At 39.9% G+C, this 13,842-nt stretch overlaps 1 protein-coding gene across 1 annotated transcript in view; it reads left to right on the forward strand.

Annotated features, from left to right (window-relative positions):
* tnfsf10l (TNF superfamily member 10, like) overlaps positions 1-13,842 on the forward strand; it is a 59,844-nt gene that overhangs the window by 22,568 nt on the left and 23,434 nt on the right. The window contains exon 2 of the mRNA XM_061031760.1: positions 6,302-6,451. Coding sequence (XP_060887743.1) covers positions 6,302-6,451 — 150 coding nt within the window. The remainder of the gene's footprint in view (positions 1-6,301; positions 6,452-13,842) is intronic.

Consider the following 13,842-nt stretch of genomic DNA (forward strand, 5'->3'; position numbering starts at 1 on the left):
GTTATCTTAAAGGCAACCAGTTTTGGTCATTGGAAAAATAACGCTCACGATTTTAGCAATGGAATATATCTGGATTTCATTGTACACCTACAATTCTTTTAAAGGGGGTTATACATGGTTAGGTGTGCTGAGTTTGTTGTTTTGATAACGAAGGCCACAGTTCACAAAATTCCTGCTAACACCTTCAACCAGGCTGGTTCCTTCCCGTAATATTTTCTTAACTTTAACAGCGGCACATCAGAAAGCATACAGGTATTATACAGAGTTGAGGGAGATGATCAAATTCACATCGTTTCGTTGTTAGATTTAAGAACTTGTGAAATCTTTGAGACACAGAAACCGCACACATTTAGCCAGCTGTTTCACCTCAAGGACCATCAACATGGCCGCCTACTTGTTTAGACTATTACCTCATCTGGAAGGCCCCTTTTTTTCTGAAACTGAGAAGAGATATCGAGAAAAAAAGGGGGGAATATTCAGTTTAATTTTTATGTGAAACCTCCTTGTTGACAGGATCTGGATGTTTATGGACACTTTCACCATCACCTTTTGACATCTGAAACATAATCACATATAGGAATTCAACCTAGTTTAAGAACACTGCAAAGACTCACATCCTTTGTGTTATCCTTCTTTTGGATGCTCAATGGGCCCAATGGACTGAGTGCTTCAGGGCCCAGGAAAGGACATCAATTCCACACATTTGGAAAGCACAACTCTCAGGGGACATGTTGCAGGGATGAGAGTTGGTCGTCAAAAAAGGAGACGTGCCAGTTGCGATCAGCATAACTGAAAAGCAGTTTATGGCTACAAGCAAAATAATGTTTCGTCTGAAGATGTTTGTTTGTGAATTAAAAGTAATTAATCAAGTTTTTGTCTGAAGTAGTTCTTATTACAAAGCAACAAAGACCAAACGTTTTACAGCAGTCGAGGCAAGCTTTCTGTCAGCTTATTGATTTGTTAGTGCTGAATCACTGGGAGGTTTAGTACTTTCATACAACGCAAGCTAATGGGGTCAGATTTTCAATTTTGGGATTTGGCTAAGCAGGTATTGGGAAAGAGAAACTGCTGTCAAAGAAGCACTCAGGAGAGGGCGAGGGAAGGGTTGTCTTCTTACATGGTTCAAACCTGCGGAGTGGTTCCAGTTGCATGCTCCCAGGGCATCATAATGATGGATAGACCCACATCTCTGGAGACTTGCATGTCTATACTGGCCTACAGAATCTCTCACATTTCCCCCTTAGCGTTTTAACACTTTTTATGGCACCAACAACAAAAGTGAAGGAAGTAACTGATCAAATCACTCCAATGTTTGTGGAGTTTCAGCTTCTTGGCCTCGAAAGCAGTGAGCGATACGGATCAACGACAGTGTAATGTATCAGAAAGGTAATGTGAGAGGAATAAAATGGAGAAAAGCAAGGCGATAGAGAAGTCAAAATTGGTAAAGAAGATGGAAAGTGAAGAAGAAGTTTGGCTTTTTGGTGGTGCCAAGTTCCAGTTCTTGCCAGACACCACACTGTTGTGGTCTGTTAAAAAACAGAACCAAATGCTAAGAGAGTTACTTTTAAAGGGTGTTAATGGATGCTGACATGAAATGTGTTTCTCTGAGGCAAAACTGTCAATAAAGTATTCAGTGTGAGGAAACTGCAAGAATCTAATCTAAATCTTATCGTTTCAGAAATTTGATTATCACTCCATTATTCTTGGGTGCTTACTAGAAAGTGGTTTTGTGCAGGTTAGACTCAGATAAAAGAAACTTAACCTTGATCATAATTTTCTCCTTAGTTCTTGGCTTGGTGTAACCACTTACTTTGTTTGTATTCACTAAAAGACCATACAGTTTATTACTAATCTGGTTTGTACCTCATGTACTTAATCTCCTTACTTACATGGATAAAACACTCCCTACAAGCCCTGCCAAAACCTAATGGACCTACATATACAAACACAAAACGCCCCGACCTTCATGCGCACACACACACACAGACACAAATGGATGCCCCGTGAAGTCTAACCTTTTTCAGACACTCCTCAATAACAATAAATCCTTCAACCAGAACCACAAAAAAAGCAGGGAGTGTGTTTTTCCAGAGACAGAGACAAAACCTACTTTCACTCCGTTTGTTGTGTTGAGCGAGCTCCCATCCACTCATGCATGTGTGAACCTCCCCAACACTTCACGCAGCGGTAGCTGTCATCACACAGCGGCTCGCAACAATAGTCAGAGTGTCTCTGCTCAGACTCCACTGTCAGCAGTTTTTAGATGGGATGTTCTCTGATTGTATGCAGATGATGTGACGACCTGCTGGGCTTCCTTTTCTCTCGCCGAGCACTCAAACACAATGAAACAATATGGATGTGTGGACATTTCAAACGAGTCCTTTGGGGTGGTTGGAATTAAGCACATCATGTATGTTCTTTGAGGTGCTTTACCTTGGTTGCTGTATGTCTTTTTATACTTTATAGCAGGACATTTCAAAGGAAAATATCAAACAGGGTACCACATGCACAGCCTATACATTCTCAGGTGTGCACTGTGCACTGTAGCAGGAACATGCCATGAAAAATAAAACAAAACTCTGTGGCCTACTGAAAATAACTTTACGGTATTTTATTGTGAGCGAACAAGGCACTTCGCCTGTATTTATTTTTCATTACTAAATGTTGTTTTAACTACAGAACAGCGTAGAGCATTGGCAACATGGAGAGAAGTGTTTGTTCTTATTTGGTTAAGTTCTATTTCTCTCGGCTGCTTTTTGTTTTTCCAGAAAATGGTCTGGTTGTAAGAATTGAGGAACAGTTTTGCTGATAGTCCATTAGGTCTATGTTTTGTTTGGCGTTGGGTTGCTTTGTTGGTTGTGTTTTTATATTGTTTTATTGTACTGAGCCCTTCACAACCTGGCTCCCCCCTACCTGTCTCACCTCCTCCACCGACACACTCCCACCCGCACTCTCAGGTCTGCAGATGCAAACCTCCTCCTTTTATATTTTGTCAAAGCGTCTTTGGGTTCCTAGAAAAGCGCTATAAAAAACCAATATATTATTATTATTATTATTACTGAGCTGGTACATGGAATTTGCACTGATTGGATTATTCTCACACACGTGTGCGTCTAATTGGACTCATTATGAAATGTGGCCCCAATCTTTTATCAAGGAAACAAAGCTGTTCTCGTAAATGCCTCACACTTCCCGCTTGGTTTGGACCAATTTACACACAAATACTTCAGACCAAGTCAAAGACAGGCTTCTATCTCTGAGGGAAATCTGCTCAGGCATTAACAGGCATGCAATTTGTTACTTTTGACTTTTAATCCACTAGACTTGAACGTTGACTGTTGCATTTTTGACTAGCATTGGCTGCATTACAGATAAGCTTGAATCCTGCACATGATAAGGTTTTTAAGTACGATTGGAATGCTGCTTGAATGTCAGTGCTTTTGCAGTTGAAGACAAATTTTATTTATGAAATTCATCATGAAGGGGGTTATGCATTCATAAATACTAAATACTGATATTTTAAGCACATTTTTTTTGCTGATGAATCTAACTTGAAAAATAAATGTAGGGTTATTTATTTTGTGGTGTTTGTACTATATTGTGTACAAAACACAGTACTTAGATTATTCTTATACTTTACTTGGGGATGTGTAAGTATACAAACGACAAATATTTGTAATAGAGCAATAGAACAGGAAAGTGCATTCTTTCCATCCATCCAACAAAAGCTTCTTTTTAAATTTGGCTCAAATTAAATCATGATGTGTGGTGCGGATAGTTCCAGCAGAAAAGGAATCAATCAAAACATCAGACTAACACCAAAAGACAAACGGTTTTTCGAGTGTCAGATGTTTTGTCCTTCTGGTCAATTTAATTGAAATGGATCGAATGCGGGTTTCATTTTGTGCTTAAATATGTTGCATGTGGTTTACTGACTTGTTGCATCATTCTTTGGATCAAAGTTTTTATTGGGAACAGTCCATGTCAGGTTTAAACGTCACATATAAGCCTCCTTTTCAAGAAGTTTAAATAAGTCTCAGAGCTCCCCAAGAAATCCACTCTGATCCTGTATTTGATCATGTCTATAAACCCCTCTATTTCAGCCCTGCTCAGAACAGGCTGTTTCTGTGTCTGTACCTTTAAATATGTAAATGAACTGTGTCTGACCACGCCCCCTCTCTGGAAGGGGATGTGGCTCGGGCTTTCTCGCTCCATGTCCTATTGTTTACGGTGAGAAGGCAGACTCAGAGGGCAGAACAAACACCTAGCTGTGGGAGTGTCACCCACCTGGGGGAGGGGCTACTGCCCTTTGTGATGTCATGAAGGGAAAATCTCCAAACGGCCTGTTTGAGCACACGTTTTCTGAAAAGTGGAGCAGGCAAAAGACGGAGAGAGGATAGACTTTGCTCATAAATCTGGGGTTTGTGTGGTAAACTGTAATTTGCATAATATGTGACCTTTAAGCACGCTCAGCTTGTTGCAGGAACGTGCACTGACCGGATTAATGACCTGTATCTAATTGGACTCATTATGATTGGTCCCTGAATCGAAGTGAAGCCATTAGACTTATGAGTCATTCTTTTAAAGAGTAACATGTTGAGACTGTTGAGACGAGGCCTCAAAGAAACATAGCTTTTCCCGTAAGTGCCCCGTCCTTCCCGCTTGGTTTCAACTTATTCATTCACACACACACACACACACACACACACACACACACACACACACACACACACACACAGTAGAGACACACTGCTATCTCTGCAGGGAACACACTAATCTGCTTATGTATCAACATGAGTTTTGCTGAGGGGAAGAACATACTGCGGGGGAAAGAAGACAAAAGGAATGAGATTCATTAGAAAAAAGAGGTCAAGCGGGGAGAAATTCATTTTAAAAAAGGAGAGGGGTGAAGGAGTGCGGCTCTGTAATCTCCCCCTCCTCATCTGAGCTTGTTATAGAGTCATTAGGAAGGCTTTCAGACCGTGACGCTTACAACCTCCCTGAAGGGTACACACACACAGACACACTCTACTGCTACGTAAGCTTTTCTCCACATCTCAGTTAGATGCTTTATTCGACCCGTGCTGCCCAAAATTACATGAAAAACATTTCCTATTTCATATGGAAGTCGCTGCCAAACAGGAGGCGTAACAAAACAGGGGAAAGCATCAATTTCCCCTCTGTCTCTCAGGGATTTTATACTTTAATTGTCTCTAATATGTCTCGATATGGTGATCCGTTTTGCATATGTTTGTGCTCTCCTGCTCAGGGTTCACACATGAATTTGTTGTTGCGAAAGGAGTATAGCTTGAGGTGCATTTGATGTAAAAGGCGCAGCAGAAGAGTAGAGCTGTATGAGAAAATAAAGATGACAAGAGGAATAAGAAACACCTGCAGGAGTAAAATGAGTTGAAACACCGGTGGTGCAGATTTAGAGACGTGCAGAGAGAGTGATGACTCACTGGAGGAAAGCGAGTTTGAACAGCAGGAATTAATGAAGTGTTTTGAATGTCCCCAGAGGGCGATAAAAAGGGAATAACAGCTCTGATGTTTCGATGAACTCATGGCTAAGGAGGCAGATTGATGAATCCATAAAAATCTATTATAATTGTTTTTTTTGGGGGGGGATTCCTGTTAATTGTCTGCCTAGATTAGGGTATGTTGTAGTGCTCTCTGGATTCAAATATTGTTAGACTGTGATTTTTTATTGAAATTGGGTTGGAGCTTTAGTCTTTTTTTTCTTTAACCTTCCCTTCAAACTAGAGATGCACCGATTGGGGAAATCAGGGCCGATACTGATACCGATGTTTGACATAACGATTGAGCCGATTCTGTTGTTTGTTTCTTAACTTCTTTTGCCAACATTTTTCTGTGTGAATGTGAACAGGTGACTTCATAGGCCCAATAACAAACCGCTTCTCTGAATCAGAAGTTAGGTGAACGAGATGCCGGCATTTAATTGATTTGGCAATACAAATAAACATTGTAGGGCCAATATCAGCCGATACAGATGTTGAGCCGATGCATTGGTGCATCCCTACTTCTAACCTTTTCAAAGAGCAATGTTGTCAACGTTAAAAGAAATATACCTCATTATTCTTAGTGGATGATTCAGTCAGTAAAGTAGTATAATTATTTACTGAGTATATTCTGTCAAAACTGGACCACAGAGAATATGAATAAATTATTCCACCATATGTATTGACCATTAATATTTCAAGGTCCTGCAGAGATTTGGTCAATGTCGCCGATATGTCCCCCCCGCTAATTCTGTGTTTTTTATTGTGTGTTTGTCGTGTAGGTGCGTAGTCAGGGGGTCACGGAGGAGCTGAAGTGTCTGAGTTTACTGAACGCTCTGGACAAAGACCAGGACATCCCAGACCAGCTGGCCCAGCTCTTCGGAGAGCCCTGCATCAAATTGGCCGAAGGCATCAAAGCTTACATCTCCAAGGTAAGAAAATAAATGTCTACCACTTTTACAAACGCTCGGAAAAAACACAGCACAAATAGAGCTTCTCTTATATTTTAGAATAAATGTTCTGCAATGGTTTATAACCTCTATGGTATTAGAGTGTTGGTTGTACTCTTGTCCAGGAAAATCTCCCACACTGTCACATAAAGGCTTTGAAGCTTTTGTGGAAAGACTTGTATTGCTGTTGTTGGTGTTTTGGTTTTGAAAAGCCTTACATAATGCACAACCAATCAGAATGGAGGATTAATGGGTCCATAATATTCAGAAACATGGAGGAAAAAAGGGGCCAAAAGGTAACTTTCTTACAAAATAATGGAGACGAAAGACAATCAAATGTGTTGTCCCTAAGCTTATACCACTTCTACTTCATTAATAATCAATTTTATACATCCCCAATGCTAAGTGATATAATTGTCAATCCCCAAATGATATAATCTGGATATGATTCCTTAAATAAAGTCCATGCTGGGGGGGCTCTGCTGACCCCGGGTTACAGAACAGATGGAGCTTGTTTCAGCGTGAAGGAATCTCCTCGGTTACAGTGAGCCGAGAAACATCTGTGGGGACTGACGCAGAACCTCTGGGTGGGACTAATTGGGCGTATTTGTCATTGTAATGGTTAAACCTTCAGCTGTGAGGGGGTATTGTTCATCGTACAAAATTGCTATTAATGGCATATGTGTTACATTAAACACACTGAAATGGACAAGGGAGAAGACTGTTCAATAAATGGTTGAACCAATGAGTTTTATGGAATTCTTTGGTGGTTTTTACCATTTATGTAACCATACAAACAGCAGATTTACTGTTTATAATTACATCTCACACTTCCAATAAGTTGCCTATTTTACCTCCTCAATGATCTTATTTCAACCATGAACTCAGCTTAACCTCGAAACCACAGACCACCTAATATGACAAAGAGCATTAATCATATAAATGCATACCTGACATGGAAACTGTGTTATGATGAATTAAGTGGAAGAGAACCATTAGTAGTATTGAAAAATGAGACAGCTACAAAAAGGTCCACCTCATTTTCCTCAGCTTGAACGTGACAAATGTCGACGCTGAACCTCTGCAGACTGCTCAGTTAGTTTCCTACTGATGGGTGTTTACAGTTAACCATCTAAGAAGATGGTATCATTGATGGTTTTATCTTTCTCATCGTCGTTGACACAGTGTCAATCTTCAGAGTATTGGCAACACTGAACCTGTTGTTGCTGCAAGTCTACATTTATAGGTTCTTACTTGTGCGTACATGAGTCTTAACTTGAGGACTTTAGTGCCCGTGGCTGTTTTTAGTTGGATGTTAGCTCACACACAGATTTGAAAGTAAACGTCTGGTTATCTTTACTAGCGTTTATGTTTGAATGCCAGGTGTTTGGTTTGAGCCTGGTCGGCTTTTATCAGCTTCATATGCAAAACCGATGATTAAGGAAATTGTGCAACAGTTAAAAACAGTTCAAATTTATTTTTTCACAGATGTTCTACTAAAAAATGTATTTGTATCTTAATTCTTGGCAGAATAAGCAAACAGAATGTCATATGAGCGTATGGCCGAAGGGAAGTTTTAACTATAAAATTAAGTTTTTCCTTGCCATTGTTGTGGCCAAGTACTTGCTCAAGGTGGGCCGCACATTTGTTATGATGTGTTGGTTATACAAAGAAAAAGTGATTGATTGTACGATTAACTGAACCAGAAAGGATCAGGTCATAGAAGATGAAAACAAAACTGTTTACTCCAGTTTCTGCTGAGTTGCAAAGGAGTGGTTACCACAGCCAAACAAAGAAGAGATTGGTCACGACAGAGAAGAAACTCTCAGATCCAAAGACAAAATACAAATTCAACTTTCAGACTAAGACAAACCATTGCTGATGACACTCAGTGGATGGCTTTTCGAGAAGCATACTTGCATTTACTGCATATCACCCCACAGTCTGCTGGAAAGCAAAAAGTGTGATCTTCAAGATTGCTACGCTAAACTAGTGGAGAACTCAGATAGCAGAGACCTCCACCAAGGCTGATAGTCTAGTGTTGTATGCAAAACAGCCAGCATAGATAAAGATGACAAGATAAACAAGTTAGATATGCCAATTTTTACTAGTGTCTGAGTCTGATCAGAATCAAAAGTCTAGGGGGTTCTAGCCTATGCATCACCATTCCAAGTTTTAGTAATCGAGCTGCCAAACAAACACAAATAGGTGAGCTTACCTCAAGGGAAACCATAGACCTAGCCCCAAGATTGGGAACATGTCTGTTTTAGAAAGTTCTGTTTGCATTGCTTGGGTTGTCATTCAAGTTACATGTGTGAATTATAAAGCGAATTGCAGGTCTTTTAAAAAACCTTAATTGCCTCCATTATGGTTGTTTAAAGAACAACACCATGCACCACTCTTTTCAGTCGAAGGCTCATTTAGCTTAACTGTCTGGCAGCAGGTGGTTGAGCAGCAGTTCATGGTAGGGTTGGTGTTTTGAGTGCTGAGTCTTTGTGTCCACATGTCAAGTGTCATTGAGAAAGACACTGATCCTTCAAATTGCCCCTGATTGTGTGCACATTGAGGAAAATTGTAGGCCAATTTGTAGGAAAGTGTGAACTTTGTACTGAAACGTTTGGGCCTCAGGGCGAACTTACCCTCCATCTGCTTCTGCTGAGTAAGGTTATGAACACCTGGAATCACTTGGTTTTGATAAGTGGGATCTGACAAGAGATGTTTTCACCAAGCACAGATTTTCACAGGTCCAAAATGATTGACCTGAATCCTAATGTATCCCAAAATTTTGAACCAGGATCTGATTTCAACCCCACATTTTTAATAGTTTTCCTACCAAATCAATTTGTGTCTGGAATATTACAGAACTAACCAAATAAAAGAGTGTAAGAGTAAAGAGACCCTGGACCGGTTCTGGCCAAAAAGACCAGACATATCTGGCAGCTAAAATGAATACTTAAATGAAAAAATGGATCCAAACCTGTCATGGGAATAGGGTCCTAGGCTCTAGGGGACCTATCAATACCCTTGAGCACCAAGTAAGGCTGTTCCCAAAAAGTCGATGGTCACTAGCGGAGAAGACACAGAGTTGAATTCAGTCAGTCATATCTCCGCCTTTTTATTAAGGAAAAGTTTAAAAAGTTTGGTGGCATGCTGAATTGAAAATAAAATAACAAATAGCCAGGCTTTATATTGAAGAGCCAAGTCTAATTGGACTGACACAATTGTGTGAATTGAGGCAAAACCCAAGACTGTAATATAGCTTCCAATGTGCATATAGATATGCGTATTTTGCAGAGAAAAAGATGCACTGTTTGCAAATAGCCCTTGTATATATTATTTCCTCTAGGCTACAAACTTAGTCGTAACTTGGAAGTCACATGGATTCAGACATGCTCACTGATATAATTAAACCCACACACTCCTGCAGTGAGAGAACAGACTACGGCTGACACACAATAATGTCAGACTCCCCCACAGTGCTGAGGTTGAATCAGCATGAAAATACCAATGACCCCAGGCAGCTGTGGTTCGAGAGTTCCCCGTCAGTCGCTCACACACACAAACACAAACAGTCATTCATAAGCCCAGTGAGTCACTCCAATAATATAAGTTATTGTCTTGCAGACACAGCCAAGAGGACTTTTCCCACTTTGTCTGAATGTCTGGGTGCTTACAGCCGTATATCTTCAACCCCCTCATTTCCTACCGTCTGTCTTTATTTTAAACTCCTACCCTTTTCTTCAGGCCAGTTTATGTCTTACATTCAGCCCCATCTTTTATTGCCTTTTCTTCTCACCTACTCCCTCGTCTTTTCTCTCTATCTTTTCCTTCTCTGTTTGTACAATACAATCAAGGATCTGCTCGTTTACCCTCAGTAGACAGGAACAGGAATGTCTGGTTTTTCCTCCAGTGTAAACGGGTAAAACAAATTTCATGCACTTGCTGGTGACACACATTTTAAAAAGAGCTTGTTAAAGAGAAGGACAAACTACCAACGTTTTATAACTAAGATTCCTCCAAGAAGATTTCCAAGATTTGGTAAAACAGCAAAGTATTGTGTTCTTCTTTAGCTTGCGTCATTGAATTGAGGGTTTTCTGAAAAAAAAAATGGGGAGATGAAAAGGCCCAAAATAGTGGTGAAAAAAAACTGGCAGACCAAACAGGCATGGTCTGTTATCTTATAAAATCATTCAGTGAAATGACCCAAGATCCAATTTTGGAGCACATTTTACAAAGATGAATAGTCAGGTTGAAAAGTAATTATACAGTTTGAATTACATCCATTTTATAAGGTTCAGTAATGCATAACCCATTAACAATCAGGGCCTTAAATACCGTGCTTTTAAAGACATGACCTCAGTGCCACCTTTGTTTTTTTAGGCCAAAATGAAAGTGAATGAGTAATGCTTTCTTAATCTTTACTAGAGGCATATGCACCGTGTAACCATCCAAAAATGCTCTTAAATTAAATCTTCTTACTTCGGCCCTGTTTTTATTTTTGAAGTAAACCACTACAGAAGCAGCCAAATGGAAAAGTAGCTCAAAATCCATCATAGCCCCTAATTTATAAAAGATTTGACCACTGCAAGGTTAGTTAACAGTTGCTAACAGTTGTCTTGTCAGGCCATGTAGCTCACATGGTCTGGTTCATTTGGTTGTTTTGAATTGGCATTCCTTGGCTGGTGCGTTGCTCTATCTGGTTGGCATCTAAACATTGCAAGGGACTGAGTAACCACACTTGGGGGTAATGATCCTGCTGCTACACTGCCACAGGCCTTACAGTCGAGTTGCACTGATTTTTTTGTTTGTTTTATAAATCAGTGGGTTACAGGTTTTAATAGTCAAATTTGATCAAAAAAGGGTTTTTAAAGCTTTAAATAGTTTTCTTATTTTGTGAATGTGCCAATTTGCTTTTTTGCTAATGGTACAGGAGAAGACGGATACCAATCATTCCATTTAATTCGAGTCAGGAGCCAATTGGCTTAACAAGAAAGTCCACCAAGCAGCAGTGCAGTAACTGAAAAATCTGACCTCTGACCTAAGATGTTGGTGAAAACCTGACGTATGTGTTATTGCAGTAGCTGCTGATATGCTAGCTGGCAGTTGATAGTTTCCTTGCTAAGCTTTTGTTTGGCTGAGCTTGAAGCTCTGATGGTCTGGTTCTTTGGATTGGCTTTGAACTGGCATTCCTTGGCAGGGGTTCAGTGCGCTCCTTGGTTGGCATCCAACCATCGCAAGGGATAGAGCAACCTTGCTTAGAGGCAATAATTCTGCTGATTTACCACCAGGAGCCTTACAGTGGGTAACTAAGTTCATCTTTTTGTATTTACTTACTCACTAATACTTGACTAGGGACCAACTGATGACAGGTATGAATTAGTTATTCCTTTAAAAAGAGCTATGCTAACTTGTTTCTACCTGCTATCAGACTTTTATCCCAAGCTAAGGTAAATGCCCAAAATGCTTACCAATGTTCGAGGCCTGTCTAACTCTCTGCATAGCTGTGAAATTGTTTTCTCTCCAGGAAGCTTGCTGGCTGCCAACTTTCATTTAATTTAGACACCAAAAGTTTAGGGACATTATTAGCAACCAAGATTTTTTCGACATGATTATGTACAAACTGGGGATCTCCAGACTCCTTTGACCCTCAGTTGTGTTGTTCAGAGGAGTTTGCTGTGGTTTTACTGGTGTACTGGGAAGGTCCCATGGGAACATGTGTAGCAGAAGGTCAGTGGGATAGCAGAAGCAACATTCCTGATGGCAAATGTAAGTCAAGTCTGACCAAAGGCACTTGTAGAGACCTGTTGATACAGCTTGTTGGTGTGGGTAAGAAGACCCAGCTGTTGCAGCGAACAGGTGCTTAGAGGAAGTGCTAAACAAGGCTCCTTGCTGCAACTCTGCCTCTCTAAGCCTTTTGATCCATTGCTATTGCAAGAAGTTTAAATATTTAGGACTTAGATAGAAATGCTAAGCCCTAACAAAAAACAGGGACCTAAATCAATTGAGTTTCAGAGAAAATATGAGAAAGGATTGTTTCGTAATGGATGAGTTATGATTTAGGATTAAGATATTTGATAAATGATTGCTCTAATGCCAAAAAAATGAGGTTTAAATCCACAAGAATATGCCATAAGTTTGAGAATTCACATTTAGACGATTCCCAAACAGATGTTAAGGTTTGGTTCACTGATAGATAAAGTATGCAGGTTGGATGCATGCTCAGCTTCACCGCCTCATAGCAGAAGAATAAGGAATTGGTGGAGGGAAAAGACTGGAAAACAAACAACAATGAAGGCGATAAAGAGGCGAACTTCCTCACTTTGGCTGCAGTTTGAATCTCCTGGAAATCATTATAAATGTGGCTCTGCTCATAGAGTGCTCTGTGAGGCACACAGGCTTACCTGCTGTTTTAAATGGGACCAGTGAGTGAGTGATGAACAAGATGATAAAGTGGTAAATAATGACAGTGGTTTTGGCGTGACACGATGAGGATGGTGATGAATATGTAGACTGGATTGTTTGATAGGAGTGAACTGAAAGACGTCCAGTTCAGAGGTTGGAATACAGAAAGGAAGGATAATGGAAACAAAGCATGAAAATAAACAAGACTGTGAGAAGGAACGACGCTATTAATAAACCAACGAGAGAAGAACCAATAAAAAGAAACAGATGATAGATTTGGAGAAAAAAAGCTGGAAAATAATGGAGCTCTAACACCAATATGAGGTTTTAATTTCACAACTTTGTGTTGAGGGCGTTGTTTGGCCAATTTAAAACCCAGAGGGTTCAAGAAAAGTTATAATATGATTATTATATTGATAATACTATATATTTGTGTCATTAATAATGACACTGGTAGTTTTGCATGTTTGGAATATATTCTAAAACATTTGAACAATTCCATTATAAGTATGGAAATCTACTTGTTCACATGTTTTGAGGTCCCCCTTTAAATCGCCACATTATGACCCATATTATAACACTTGCAGTAAACTGAAATTATTCATACTAATAATGTGATATAACCCATACATTTTCCAAAATCTCAGCTGCTTAGTACAACATTTTGTTGATGTTCTTCCATTTTGGATGTAGAGTAACTTTGTACCAATAAGACTGCAACTCTAGAAGTTGCCCAACATGCTTTTCCTTTGCAGCCTCCTATGAGCCCCGGCTAATGTTTAAAATAAACATATGAATGAGACACACGGTGGAAAACTGGAAGCAGAAAACGAGTGGGGAGGCAGGAGAAGTGGAAAGCAGTTGTTAAGGTAGTGGCCAAAAAAGCGACACATCTCACAATGAGGTTTCAATTATAAAAAACAATGTCTGGAGGGGAAAAAAGAGAAGAAGAAGAAGAAGAAGAGAGTGTG

This window comes from Labrus mixtus, chromosome 23, assembly GCF_963584025.1.
Source record: "Labrus mixtus chromosome 23, fLabMix1.1, whole genome shotgun sequence".
NCBI classification, from domain to species: Eukaryota; Metazoa; Chordata; class Actinopteri; order Labriformes; family Labridae; genus Labrus; species Labrus mixtus.